This window comes from Oculina patagonica, chromosome 10, assembly GCF_052425735.1.
Source record: "Oculina patagonica isolate OP01 chromosome 10, crgOcupat, whole genome shotgun sequence".
Taxonomy (NCBI): Eukaryota; Metazoa; Cnidaria; class Anthozoa; order Scleractinia; family Oculinidae; genus Oculina; species Oculina patagonica.
In genome coordinates, this window is record NC_135767.1 from 1,302,501 (window position 1) to 1,318,416 (window position 15,916).

At 40.3% G+C, this 15,916-nt stretch overlaps 2 protein-coding genes across 2 annotated transcripts; both read right to left on the bottom strand.

The window, feature by feature from the left end:
• Positions 1-11,184: 11,184 nt before the first annotated feature.
• Positions 11,185-14,206, bottom strand: LOC144667474 (POU domain, class 3, transcription factor 2-B-like). The gene is made up of 2 exons (XM_078528896.1): positions 13,900-14,206; positions 11,185-12,051 (listed from the first exon to the last, which is right to left on the bottom strand). Exons 1-2 carry the CDS (start codon positions 14,177-14,179, stop codon positions 11,501-11,503), a joined length of 831 nt encoding a protein of 276 aa, XP_078385022.1. The 5' UTR covers positions 14,180-14,206; the 3' UTR covers positions 11,185-11,500.
• A 418-nt stretch (positions 14,207-14,624) lies between these two features.
• On the bottom strand, positions 14,625-15,911 carry LOC144667157 (POU domain, class 3, transcription factor 3-A-like). Its single transcript, XM_078528552.1, has one exon. It carries the CDS (start codon positions 15,809-15,811, stop codon positions 15,248-15,250), a length of 564 nt encoding a protein of 187 aa, XP_078384678.1. The 5' UTR covers positions 15,812-15,911; the 3' UTR covers positions 14,625-15,247.
• Between the last annotated feature and the right edge of the window lie 5 nt (positions 15,912-15,916).

Consider the following 15,916-nt stretch of genomic DNA (forward strand, 5'->3'; position numbering starts at 1 on the left):
TGAGCCACTGCATATCCGCGTATCCACTCAGAAATATACTTACATGAACCACTGCATATCCGCGTATCCACTCAGAAATATACTTACATGAGCCACTGCATATCCGCGTATCCACTCAGAAATATACTTACATGAGTCACTGCGTATCCACGTATCCACTCAGAAATATACTTACATGAACCACTGCGTATCCGCGTATCCACTCAGAAATATACTTACATGAACCACTGCATATCCACGTATCCACTCAGAAATATACTTACATGAGTCACTGCGTATCCACGTATCCACTCAGAAATATACTTAACTGAACCACTGCGTATCCACGTATCCACTCAGAAATATACTTGCATGAATCACTCCGTATCCGCGTATCCACTCAGAAATATACTTACATGAACCACTGCGTATCCGCGTATCCACTCAGAAATATACTTACATGAACCACTGCATATCCGCGTATCCACTCAGAAATATACTTACATGAGCCACTGCATATCCGCGTATCCACTCAGAAATATACTTACATGAGCCACTGCATATCCGCGTATCCACTCAGAAATATACTTACATGAACCACTGCATATCCGCGTATCCACTCAGAAATATACTTACATGAGCCACTGCATATCCGCGTATCCACTCAGAAATATACTTACATGAGTCACTGCGTATCCACGTATCCACTCAGAAATATACTTACATGAACCACTGCGTATCCGCGTATCCACTCAGAAATATACTTACATGAACCACTGCATATCCACGTATCCACTCAGAAATATACTTACATGAGTCACTGCGTATCCACGTATCCACTCAGAAATATACTTAACTGAACCACTGCGTATCCACGTATCCACTCAGAAATATACTTGCATGAATCACTCCGTATCCGCGTATCCACTCAGAAATATAATTAACTGCATGAACTACTGCGTATCCACGTATCCACTCAGAAATATACTTACATGAGGTACTGCGTATCCGCCTATCCACTCAGAAATATACTTACATGAACCACTGCGTATACGCGTATCCACTCAGAAATATACTTACATGAACCACTGCGTATCCGCGTAACTACTCAGAAATATACTTACATGAGCCACTGCGTATCCACGTATCCACTCAGAAATATACTTACATGAGCCACTGCATATCCACATATCCACTCAGAAATATACTTACATGAGTCACTGCATATCCACGTATCCACTCAGAAATATACTTAACTGAACCACTGCGTATCCGCGTATCCACTCAGAATAGACTTACATGAGCCACTGCGTATCCACGTATCCACTCAGAAATATACTTACATGAGCCACTGCATATCCACATATCCACTCAGAAATATACTTAACTGAACCACTGCGTATCCGCTTATCCACTCAGAAATATACTTACATGAGTCACTGCGTATCCGCGTATCCACTTAGAAATATACTTACATGAGCCACTGCATATCCACATATCCACTCAGAAATATACTTACATGAGCCACTGCGTATCCACGTATCCACTCAGAAATATACTTACATGAGCCACTGCATATCCACATATCCACTCAGAAATATACTTACATGAGTCACTGCATATCCACGTATCCACTCAGAAATATACTTAACTGAACCACTGCGTATCCGCTTATCCACTCAGAAATATACTTACATGAGCCACTGCATATCCACGTATCCACTCAGAAATATACTTAACTGAACCACTGCGTATCCGCTTATCCACTCAGAAATATACTTACATGAGTCACTGCATATCCGCGTATCCACTCAGAAATATACTTACATGAACCACTGCATATCCGGGTATCAACTCAGAAATATACTTACATGAGCCACTGCGTATCCACGTCTCCACTCAGAAATATACTTACATGAGCCACTGCATATCCACGTATCCACTCAGAAATATACTTACATGAACCACTGCGCATCCGTGTATCCACTCAGATATATACTTACCTGAACCACTGCGTATCCACGTATCCACTCAGAAATATACTTACATGAACCACTGCACATCCGTGTATCCACTCAGAAATATACTTACATGAACCACTGCACATCCGTGTATCCACTCAGAAATATACTTACATGAACCACTGCGTATCCTTGTATCCACTCAGAAATATACTTACATGAGCCACTGCATATCCACGTATCCACTCAGAAATATACTTACATGAACCACTGCATATCTGTGTATCCACTCAGAAATATACTTACATGAGCCACTGCGTATCCACGCATCCACTCAGAATTAAACTTACATGAACCACTGCGTATCCGCGTATCCACTCAGAAATATACTTACATGAACCACTGCGTATCCACGCATCCACTCAGAAATATACTTACATGAGCCACTGCGTATCCACGTATCCACTCAGAAATATACTTACATGAACAACTGCGTATCCGCGTATCCACTCAGAAATATACTTACATGAGTCACTGCGTATCCGTGTATCCACTCAGAAATATACTTACATGAGCCACTGCGTATCCACGTATCCACTCAGAAATATACTTACATGAACCACTGCCTATCCGCGTATCCACTCCGAAATATACTTACATGAGTCACTGCGTATCCGTGTATCCACTCAGAAATATACTTACATGAGCCACTGCATATCCGATTATCCACTCAAAAATATACTTACATGAGCCACTCCATATCCGTTTATCCACTCAGAAATATACTTACATAAACCACTGCATATCCGCTTATCCACTCAGAAATATACTTACATGAACCACTGCGTATCCGCGTATCCACTCAGAAATATACTTACATGAACCACTGCCTATCCGCGTATTCACTCAGAAATATACTTACATGAGTCACTGCGTATCCGCTTATCCACTCAGAAATATACTTACATGAACCACTGCGTATCCACGTATCCACTCAGAAATATACTCACATGAGCCACTGCGTATCCACGTATCCACTCAGAAATATACTTACATGAACCACTGCGTATCCGCGTATCCACTTAGAAATATACTTACATGAGTCACTGCGTATCCGCTTATCCACTCAGAAATATACTTACATGAACCACTGCCTATCCGCGTATTCACTCAGAAATATACCTACATGAGTCACTGCGTATCCGCTTATCCACTCAGAAATATACTTACATGAACCACTGCGTATCCACGTATCCACTCAGAAATATACTCACATGAGCCACTGCGTATCCACGTATCCACTCAGAAATATACTCACATGAGCCACTGCGTATCCACGTATCCACTCAGAAATATACTTACATGAGTCACTGCCTATCCGCGTATCCACTCAGAAATATACTTACATGAACCACTGCGTATCCGCGTATCCACTCAGAAATATACTCACATGAGCCACTGCGTATCCGGGTATCCACTCAGAAATATACTTACATGAATCACTGCGTATCCGCGTATCCACTTAGAAATATACTTACATGAGCCACTGCGTATCCGTGTATCCACTCAGAACTATACTTACATGAACCACTGCATATCCGGGTATCAACTCAGAAATATACTTACATGAGCCACTGCGTATCCACGTATCCACTCAGAAATATACTTACATGAACCACTGCGTATCCACGTATCCTCTCAGAAATATACTTACATGAACCACTGCATATCCGTGTGTCCACTCAGAAATATACTTACATGAGCCACTGCGTATCCACGTATCCACTCAGAAATATACTTACATGAACCACTGCGTATCCACGTATCCACTCAGAAATATACTTACATGAGCCACTGCGTATCCACGTATCCACTCAGAAATATACTTACATGAACCACTGCGTATCCGCGTATCCACTCAGAAATATACTTACATGAGCCACTGCGTATCCACGTATCCACTCAGAAATATACTTACAAGAACCACTGCCTATCCGTGTATTCACTCAGAAATATACTTACATGAGTCACTGCGTATCCGCGTATCCACTCAGAAATATACTTACATGAACCACTGCATATCCACGTATCCACTCAGAAATATACTTACATGAACCACTGTATATTCGTGTATCCACTCAGAAATATAACTGCATGAACCACTGCGTATCCACGTATCCACTCAGAAATATACTTACATGAACCACTGCATATCCACGTATCCACTCAGAAATATACTTACATGAGCCACTGCATATCCACGTATCCACTCAGAAATATACTTACATGAACCACTGCGTATCCTCGTAACCACTCAGAAATATACTTACATGAGTCACTGGGTATAGGCGTATCCACTCAGAAATATACTTACATGAACCACTGCATATCCGTGTGACCACTCAGAAATATACTTACATGAGCCACTGCGTATCCACGTATCCACTCAGAAATATACTTACATGAACCACTGCGTATCCGCGTATCCACTCACAAATATACTTACATGAGTCACTGCGTATCCACGTATCCACTCAGAAATATACTTACATGAACCACTGCGTATCCGCGTATCCACTCAGAAATATACTTACATGAGCCACTGCGTATCCACGTATCCACTCAGAAATATACTTACATGAACCACTGCGTATCCGCGTATCCACTCAGAAATATACTTACATGAGCCACTGCGTATCCACGTATCCACTCAGAAATATACTTACATGAACCACTGCGTATCCGCGTATCCACTCAGAAATATACTTACATGAACCACTGCGTATCCTCGTAACCACTCAGAAATATACTTACATGAGTCACTGCGTATCCGCGTATCCACTCAGAAATATACTTACATGAACCACTGCATATCCACGTATCCACTCAGAAATATACTTACATGAGCCACTGCGTATCCACGTATCCACTCAGAAATATACTTACATGAACCACTGCGTATCCTCGTAACCACTCAGAAATATACTTACATGAGTCACTGGGTATAGGCGTATCCACTCAGAAATATACTTACATGAACCACTGCCTATCCGCGTATCCACTCAGAAATATACTTACATGAGCCACTGCGTATCCGCGTATCCACTCAGAAATATACTTACATGAGCCACTGCATATCCGTGTATCCACTCAGAAATATACTTACATGAGCCACTGCATATCCGTTTATCCACTCAGAAATATACTTACATGAGCCACTGCATATCCGTTTATCCACTCAGAAATATACTTACATGAGCCACTCCATATCCGTTTATCCACTCAGAAATATACTTACATGAACCACTGCATATCCGCTTATCCACTCAGAAATATACTTACATGAGTCACTGCGTATCCGCGTATCCACTCAGAAATATACTTACATGAACCACTGCGTATCCGCGTATCCACTCACAAATATACTTACATGAACCACTGCGTATCCGCGTATCCACTCAGAAATATACTTACATGAGCCACTGCGTATCCACGTATCCACTCAGAAATATACTTACATGAACCACTGCGTATCCGCGTATCCACTCAGAAATATACTTACATGAGCCACTGCGTATCCACGTATCCACTCAGAAATATACTTACATGAACCACTGCGTATCCGCGTATCCACTCAGAAATATACTTACATGAGCCACTGCGTATCCACGTATCCACTCAGAAATATACTTACATGAACCACTGCGTATCCGCGTATCCACTCAGAAATATACTTACATGAACCACTGCGTATCCTCGTAACCACTCAGAAATATACTTACATGAGTCACTGCGTATCCGCGTATCCACTCAGAAATATACTTACATGAACCACTGCATATCCACGTATCCACTCAGAAATATACTTACATGAGCCACTGCGTATCCACGTATCCACTCAGAAATATACTTACATGAACCACTGCGTATCCTCGTAACCACTCAGAAATATACTTACATGAGTCACTGGGTATAGGCGTATCCACTCAGAAATATACTTACATGAACCACTGCCTATCCGCGTATCCACTCAGAAATATACTTACATGAGCCACTGCGTATCCGCGTATCCACTCAGAAATATACTTACATGAGCCACTGCATATCCGTGTATCCACTCAGAAATATACTTACATGAGCCACTGCATATCCGTTTATCCACTCAGAAATATACTTACATGAGCCACTGCATATCCGTTTATCCACTCAGAAATATACTTACATGAGCCACTCCATATCCGTTTATCCACTCAGAAATATACTTACATGAACCACTGCCTATCCGCGTATTCGCTCAGAAATATACTTACATGAGTCACTGCCTATCCGCGTATCCACTCAGAAATATACTTACATGAACCACTGCGTATCCACGTATCCACTCAGAAATATACTTACATGAACCACTGCATATCCGCGTATCCACTCAGAAATATACTTACATGAACCACTGCGTATCCGCGTATCCACTCAGAAATATACTTACATGAACCACTGCCTATCCGCGTATTCACTCAGAAATATACTTACATGAACCACTGCCTATCCGCGTATTCGCTCAGAAATATACTTACATGAGTCACTGCCTATCCGCGTATCCACTCAGAAATATACTTACATGAGCCACTGCGTATCCGTGTATCCACTCAGAAATATACTTACCTGAACCACTGCATATCCGCGTATCCACTCAGAAATATACTTACATGAGCCACTGCGTATTCGCGTATCCACTCAGAAATATACTTACATGAGCCACTGCATATCCACGTATCCACTCAGAAATATACTTACATGAGCCACTGCGTATTCGCGTATCCACTCAGAAATATACTTACATGAGCCACTGCATATCCACGTATCCACTCAGAAATATACTTACATGAGCCACTGCATATCCACGTATCCACTCAAAAATATACTTACATGAGCCACTGCGTATTCGCGTATCCACTCAGAAATATACTTACATGAGCCACTGCATTTCCACGTATCCACTCAAAAATATACTTACATGAGCCACTGCATATCCACGTATCCACTCAAAAATATACTTACATGAGCCACTGCGTATTCGCGTATCCACTCAGAAATATACTTACATGAGCCACTGCATATCCACGTATCCACTCAAAAATATACTTACATGAGCCACTGCATATCCACGTATCCACTCAGAAATATACTTACATGAGCCACTGCATATCCACGTATCCACTCAAAAATATACTTACATGAGCCACTGCGTATTCGCGTATCCACTCAGAAATATACTTACATGAGCCACTGCATATCCACGTATCCACTCAAAAATATACTTACATGAGCCACTGCATATCCACGTATCCACTCAAAAATATACTTACATGAGCCACTGCGTATCCGCGTATCCACTCAGAAATATACTTACATGAACCACTGCATATCCACGTATCCACTCAAAAATATACTTACATGAGCCACTGCGTATTCGCGTATCCACTCAGAAATATACTTACATGAGCCACTGCGTATCCACGTATCCACTCAGAAATATACTTACATGAGCCACTGCGTATCCACGTATCCACTCAGAAATATACTTACATGAGCCACTGCGTATCCACGTATCCACTCGGAAATATACTTACATGAGCCACTGCGTATCCGAGTATCCACTCGGAAATATACTTACATGAGCCACTGCGTATCCGAGTATCCACTCAGAAATATACTTACATGAGCCACTGCGTATCCACGTATCCACTCAGAAATATACTTACATGAACCACTGCGTATCCACGTATCCACTCAGAAATATACCTACATGAGCCACTGCGTATCCACGTATCCACTCAGAAATATACTTATATTAGCCACTGCGTATCCACGTATCCACTCAGAAATATACTTACATGAACCACTGCGTATCCGCGTATCCACTGAGAAATATACTTACATGAACCACTGCGTATCCGCGTATCCACTCAGAAATATACTTACATGAACCACTGCATATCCACGTATCCACTCAGAAATATACTTACATGAGCCACTGCATATCCGTGTATCCACTCAGAAATATACTTACATGAACCACTGCGTATCCACGAATCCACTAAGAAATATACTTACATTAACCACTGCATATCCACGTATCCACTCAGAAATATACTTACATGAACCAATGCGTATCCACGTATCCACTCAGAAATATACTTACATGAGCCACTGCGTATCCGCGTATCCACTCAGAAATATACTTACATGAGCCACTGCATATCCGTTTATCCACTCAGAAATATACTTACATGAACCACTGCATATCCACGTATCCACTCAGAAATATACTTACATGAACCACTACGTATCCGCGTATCCACTCAGAAATATACTTACATGAACCACTGCATATCCACTCAGAAATATACTTACATGAGCCACTGCATATCCGTGTATCCACTCAGAAATATACTTACATGAACCACTGCGTATCCACGAATCCACTAAGAAATATATTTACATTAACCACTGCATATCCACGTATCCACTCAGAAATATACTTACATGAACCAATGCGTATCCACGTATCCACTCAGAAATATACTTACATGAGCCACTGCGTATCCGCGTATCCACTCAGAAATATACTTACATGAGCCACTGCATATCCGTTTATCCACTCAGAAATATACTTACATGAACCACTGCATATCCACTCAGAAATATACTTACATGAGCCACTGCATATCCGTGTATCCACTCAGAAATATACTTACATGAACCACTGCGTATCCACGAATCCACTTAAAAATATACTTACATTAACCACTGCATATCCACGTATCCACTCAGAAATATACTTACATGAACCAATGCGTATCCACGTATCCACTTAAAAATATACTTACATTAACCACTGCATATCCACGTATCCACTCAGAAATATACTTACATGAGCCACTGCGTATCCGCTTATCCACTCAGAAATATACTTACATGAGCCACTGCGTAACTGCGTGAAATGCTCGGTCTCCCCCAAAAAAGTCACTGAAATGCTCGGTTAATGCTCATTATACAAACGGTTTTTTAAAATTAATTTCAAAGTTTTTCACATGGTAATAACTGTTAACACTTACAAAAACTTTCAAGTGTTGTAAGTAACAACAACAACGTATACAAGCTCATAAATACAGCTAAAAAAACATAATCCTCGAAATCATCTACGAGGCTAAGTACAGAAAGTAGTTGATTATCTGTAGAAAGTTATTTGTAGTTGAATTTTGAGTTTTAGTCTTCATTTTCTCTAAAAAAATTAATTTCTTTTTTATTTTCTCGAAAAAAAATCAATTTTCCGGGAAAATGCCACTAAAATGCTCGAATAATGCTCAATGCTTTTGCCTCACTAAAATGCTCGAAAAAATGCTAGCATAATGTACAAAAGCCAAGTATTGACTCCGAAATATACTTACATGAATACTGCTTATCCGCAAATCCACTCCGAAATATTCTTACATGAGCCACTGCGTATGGTTCTGCCCCTTTCTTAGTAGTTCACACCTCTTTGTACTATTTCTATTCCATGATATTATTAAAAAAAACCCTTTTACTCTGAAACCATCCCTACCACTTGAAATTTTTGACGACCTTACTTGGTGCGGTTATGGATAATTCCTGGATCATTGCAATAGAGTCAACTCTCTCTAAGACGGACACGTTCGGGACCGGCCGTAGCTGTCCGTCTTAGAAAGGTGACCGCTCTGTAGAGAGTCGAGGTAAATAACACGACACCAGTGATTCTGAGATAATAAAGTTAAATCGTTGCACGATGCAACAAACCTTTGCTAACTCCAACAAGACTAAAATAATAAAGGACCGTATTTGCTTGTTAAAGCAAAAATTGAGAGCTTCTACAAACTGTAATACTGTAAGTAGAAAACGACCTCTTTACTGTCCATACACGTAAGCAGAGAAGTAATCCGTTGTTTGTGGTTAGTAAGCTTGGTATACGCGTATCCTTAGGGCGCTGACTAACTTTGCTTTAGGTCGATACAAAGTTTGGAAGTATTTTCACTAATAAAACATGACAAAAAACACTTCTCAAGTGACTGTTAATGATTTCAAAGTGTCCGCTGTCCGTCTTAGAGAGGTGTCCGTCTTATAGGGAGTTTGGTTACAGTAAAATGACTGAAGAACGGCAGGGACCATGACCAGGTGTCCGTTAAGGACGTTAAGAGAGAGTTGACTGTACAGGTTGCAGCTTAAGGCCCGGTAATACGGGCAACATTTTTGTTCAACTTGTCTCGCAACATTGTTGCATTGCAAGTTGAACGAGTTGTTGCCCGTATTACTACCGCGCGCTCAACTTGTCTCGCAACAAATTTCGATGTTGCAAGTTGAAAAAAATTGTTGCAAAAAATAGAACTCGGTTCTACTTTGTGCAATATGTTGCTGCAACTTGCAACATCGAAATTTGTTGCGAGACAAGTTGAGCGCGCGGTAGTAATACGGGCAACAACTCGTTCAACTTGCAATGCAACAATGTTGCGAGACAAGTTGAACAAAAATGTTGCCCGTATTACCGGGCCTTTATGGGTCACAGATTTACATGTTATGGATTGAAGATTTTTGAACAGCCAAAATTTATATTTGTGTCGCATGAAACCTAGAAATAATAGTCCATTTTTATTAAAAATTGCTATATTACAGCACATCTTTGGCTGTGGATAGCGCAGATGGAAACGGATTGAAATTTGAAACCATTATGCAAACGTTTTCAAATTGTTTCCGCGCGTCTTCAAAAAAATCGATATTTATAGCCGTAGCTTGATTTCTTTCCTCAAATTAAGGTTATATCTTCCAATAGATGTTCAAAGATATTGTTTTTTATGGGTTAAGTCGCCTTCTACTAATTTGAGAACAGTTTTTTTCCAATAGATGTTCAAAGATATTGTTTTTTATGGGTTAAGTCGCCTTCTACTAATTTGAGAACAGTTTAGACCAAAAATCGGCATAATCTCCGTGACATAGCCCGTCTAAGGCTAATGTTGACAACCCTCACTGGTAAAGGTGTCCCCTACTGGAGGTTACATATCCACATAAAAATTCTCCTGACTGATCTCCATACATTTTCTTATAGCATTAGTTGGGAGAATTTATTAAAAGATCAGATCCCTTTGAAAATCATTTTAATTCTTATATTTTTTTTCTTAATAAAGGTTTAATACTGTGAGGAGAAATTTAATGTTGGTCAATCCCGGGAATTAAAAGGGTTTAAATGGTGATTACATGTCACTGCGATCCACATGGTTCCTTTTACATCTGTGTTTTAGAACACAGGACAGGAATGACCCTTTTGTATAAATGTCTTGCCCCTAGAAGTTTATTCTTATTGTAACAAGAATTAAGCCTATACATTTAAAGGCAAACACAAAAAATAACTGAAAAAATAATATCAACTACTAATCTGTGTTATTGCTTCTTGTTCATCTGCTCTAAATAACATACAAAGTTTTGATGCACTCATTTGATGTTAATGTTAACAACAACAATGCTTGGTTTGACGAGGAGTGGAGAAATGATTACTCAGGCTCTGTTTTGATTTGTGGACTGTCTGCTTGTGTAGTTATATTTAGTGACTCAATTAACCGCTTCTCTTTCTGTCGTCTGTTACAGAACCACACTCGAATAACCTCTTTTTCAATACCAAGGCTTTCTGCAAGTGCTTCAATTTCTTGAGAGGATGGTTTGGGATCTTTACTGAAGAAATTCTCCAACGCAGCCTTGACAGCGACCTCAATTGATGTTCTCTTCTTGCGCTTCCGACCCGGAGCTTCTTGCATGTCAGAGCCACTAGCAGCTCCTCTGTTCTTATCTGCTTCTTCCAGCCACCTCACCAGCAATGGCTTAAGCTTACACATGTTCTTAAAACTCAGTTGAAGAGCCTCAAAGCGGCATATGTGGGTCTGGCTAAACATGCTGCCATACAGTTTCCCCAGAGCTTGCCCAACGTCAGCCTGAGTAAAGCCAAGCTTGATTCTGTGTTGTTTGAAATCCTTGGCAAATTGTTCCAGGTCATCTGATGTTGGTGTGTCTTCATGTGAACTAAACTCCATCTCATCAACTTCCCTTCCTAATGATAGAAATTGGGAAAACATGGATATTAAAAGATCTATAGACAATAAAACTGAGTCAGTTATTACTTACATCTGGGGGGGGGGGGGAGGAGTTGAGTGGAAAGTGACCTGTGAAAGTGGCAAGTGAAGGTGGTACTGTCAACTCTCTCTAAGACGGACACCTTCGGGACCGGCCGCAACTGTCCATCTTAGAAAGGTGTCCGCTCTGTGGAGAGTCGAGGTGACATGGCACCAGTAATTCTGAGATAATAAAGCTAAACCTTTGCACAATGCAACAAACCTTTGAAAAATGCAACAAGACTAAAATAATAAATGGACGGTATTTGCCTGTTAAAGCAAAAGTTGAGAGCTTCTACCAACTGTAATACTGTAAGTAAAAAAAACCTCTTTAGTGCCATACGCGTAAGCAGAGAAGTGATCCGTTGAAGTGTCATTGTTTTTGGTTAGTAAGCTTGGTATAAAAGTATCCTTAGGGCGCTGACTAACTTTGCTTAAGGTCAATACAAAGTTTGGAAATATTTTCACTAATAAAACATGACTGAAAATCACTTCTCAAGTGTCCGTTGATGATTTCAAAGTGTCCATTGTCCGTCTTAGAGAGGTATCTGTTTTATAGGGAGTTTGGTTACAGTAAAATGACTGAAAAAGGGCAGGGACCATCAGAGGTGAATAGTTAACCAAATCAGCGCGCGAAAAGCACTATTCACTTGTGTGGTATATACTATTATAAAATGTCCGAGTAATTGCGCGCACTGTGATTGGTCAGTTTGACTTCATTATAGCTCCATAAAGCACGCTGCATACGTCACGCGCGTGCGGCTTTATTGAGTTATAATGCACGCTGCTTACGTCACGAGTTTTAGCGCGTGCAATTTCTTTAACATTTCATAAAAGAAATAAAAAACTTTCTCCTCGTGCATTGTTGAGTTATATAAGCACTTGGGAATTTTTAAGAACACTCGAGAAGTGCGAGAAGCACTCGGCTGCGCCTCATGCTTCTCTATGCACTTCTCTCGTGTTCTTAAAAATTCTTGCGTGCTTTTATAACTCAACAATGCACTCGGGTGCGTTTTTTATTCCTTGAATAGATATTGTCACCCTACCCCCTCCTTTGACACCAACATATAACCCCCCAAACACAAAAAATCCCTGCCGCCTTATTTTCTTAATGGGGCCTTCTTGGGGCTTTGTGGGTTAGCAGGAACTTGTCATTAAAATTTGAGGCAAGAATTAAATACGTTAGTTAATGGGAAATTATTCGAAAAAACTAGAAAAAAAGCATGGTACATGTACAACTCAATCTATACCAGCCTGCGAAATTTATGCTCCTTGATTTCATTGCTCTCTTTCTCACTCTCTCACTCTTGTTATCATGATTTTACACAGCACAAGTGGGATGACTTATTTTTTAGAGCGTGCCCTCAAATAAGCGCCGCCCCCGAAAAAGCGCCGCAACCAAAACACTTGACTGAATTAAGAGCGCCGCGGCGCTCAATCGAGTAAATGTGGTGACGTAGAAGGGCTGAGAACCCTGTCTAAGTCCGCAAGGAAATTTACAGAGCACGGAATTGTGTGATTGTCAGGCAATCCGCAGTCCTCAAATTTGATTGTTAATATCGTTTGTCGTTTGTATTGACTTTGCAGACTATAAATATTTCAGAAACGGCAATTGCTAATATCGGATTCCCTTGCATACAAACAACGTCTTTCGCGCCATTTTCGATCAATTTGCAATTCAAAATGGCGGATTTCGTCTGAAATATGGCCGTCTATCGAGTTGTGGTATTTAATTATAACGAGGAACTTTGTCCTAAATATAAACAACTTACAAAAAGCGGATTTACCTGTACTATTTAAGTCTTGTTGCTGAGATTCAGCTTGAATTTCGCTGAAGTTTCGCTTGAGAAGTTCTGCTTCCATCGTAGAGAGACCAATAACCCTGACAACCTCACTCTCCAGATTGCCGTCTTCAACGTCAACAAAATGCTTCACCTTCACAACGCCTAAGCGAATGAAAGTGTCTCGGTGCTTTTGTAAGTTAGCACGATTTAACAGATAACCGATGTCTCTCTCCAAAATGTCTTTTGAATCCGTGGCGTCGCTCGCGCTCGTTGACTCGACCATGCTGTCATCAAACTGAAACGCTCATGGGAAAATCGTTGCGTGACAAGAGAAACAACGCTCGCACGAGAATTTGATTTGTCGGATGTCTGCTTGTCAATCAATAATTGAACCACCAGCGAAATCTGGTTGGGATATTCCAAAGTATTCCGAAATTGTAACTCACAAAATACAAACTTTGTATTGGCCCAGTATAGGAGAATGTATTTTTTATCAACTTCAAAATAGACGCAGCAAGGTTTTCATTTCAAAGCGGCAAGGAATTTTGCACGTGGTTGAAATCTGATTTCAGTGAAGCGTGGGAACCAAAACAAATTATTTTCTCTCAAGAAAAACATGAACAGCGATCAAAGCCCGACGCTTTTTTTGAAGGAAATATTTGTAACCGTAGTATAGAAAACTCTCACCAAACTTTAAAAAAAAAAATATATTTACACTCGGCTATTACTACAAAACAGCTCATAAATTGCTACATTGTAGCTAATTAGGGGGCACTGCGTTGTGCATTGGATTTTTATATATCAGCTTTCTTTCATTCAGTTTCTTACTTTATTCAGTTTTATTTTTAAACCTTTGTACATCCATATTTTTCCATACATCATCCTCAGCTATTAGTTAACAATAATTCACCGAAGTGAAGGTGGCTAGTGGTGGATATTTTACGTACATTTGGCACTACACCACGAGTCCAAAAGCGAGAGTTCACAACAAATATATTTCCGTATATATATATAAACTTTCTTATCGCGAAAACACGAAACGATCCTTGAGCAAAAATTTCTTGTACCTAGTATTTATTTTATACCGTATAACAAACAAGAATGTTATGCTATAAACGTTTAAATAAAATATAAAGTATAAAATTTACAAATGTCAAGAACAAAATATAGTAAACGGAAAACAGTTCAATATATATCACACTGACACATCAGTCCGTCCGTTAAGAAAATAATAATATAAAAAACCACACAAGCTTACATAGTCCTATGACGTGAGGACTAGTAGTGTAGGATACAGTGATCTAAAGATAAGGACATACAACACACGAGGAGATGACATATATAAAGAAGATCATTCCGATCCGACCTGAAGGTCTTGTTCAGTGTCTTGTTGATCCCCGTTTTGATCGTCTTGTTCCGATTGTCCTGTTGATATCGTACTTAATCGCTTTTCCTTCTGTCGTCTGTTGCAGAACCACACTCGAATAACCTCTCTGTTGATTCCGAGGTTTTCTGCGAGCACTGCGATTTCTTGTGCGGAAGGTTTAGGGTTTTTACAGAACTCGTTCTCCAGCGCGCTTTTGGCGGTTACCTCGATGGATGTTCTCTTCTTTCGCTTTCTTTCCTGAGCTCCGAGCTTGTCGATTCCACTCGCAGCACCCTTGTTATTGTCTGCATCCTCCAGCCATTTAACCAAGAGAGGCTTGAGCTTACACATGTTTTTAAAACTCAGTTGCAGAGCCTCAAAACGGCAAATAGTCGTCTGGCTAAACACGTTTCCGTACAGCGATCCGAGAGCAAGACCGACCTCTGTCTGCGAGAACCGAAGCTTGATTCTTCGCTGTTTGAACTCCTTGGCGAATTGTTCCAGATCGTCCGACGTGGGGGTGTCGTCTTGGGTGATTAACGGCTCCATCTCAACAAACAGCCTACCTCACTTTTAGCAGAAAGAATCCGAAAACGAAAATTATAGTAAGATGAGAATTTGAGGAATAAATTACTTAGTAATTGGGACCGCGGT

Coding starts and splice junctions, on each gene's coding strand:
- LOC144667157 (XM_078528552.1), bottom strand. CDS start 15,811: ATGGAGCCGTTAATCACCCAAGACGACACCCCCACGTCGGACGATCTG.
- LOC144667474 (XM_078528896.1), bottom strand. CDS start 14,179: ATGGTCGAGTCAACGAGCGCGAGCGACGCCACGGATTCAAAAGACATT. Junction 12,052..13,899: donor ACAAGACTTAAATAGTACAG/GTAAATCCGCTT, acceptor TTCTATCATTAG/GAAGGGAAGTTGATGAGATG.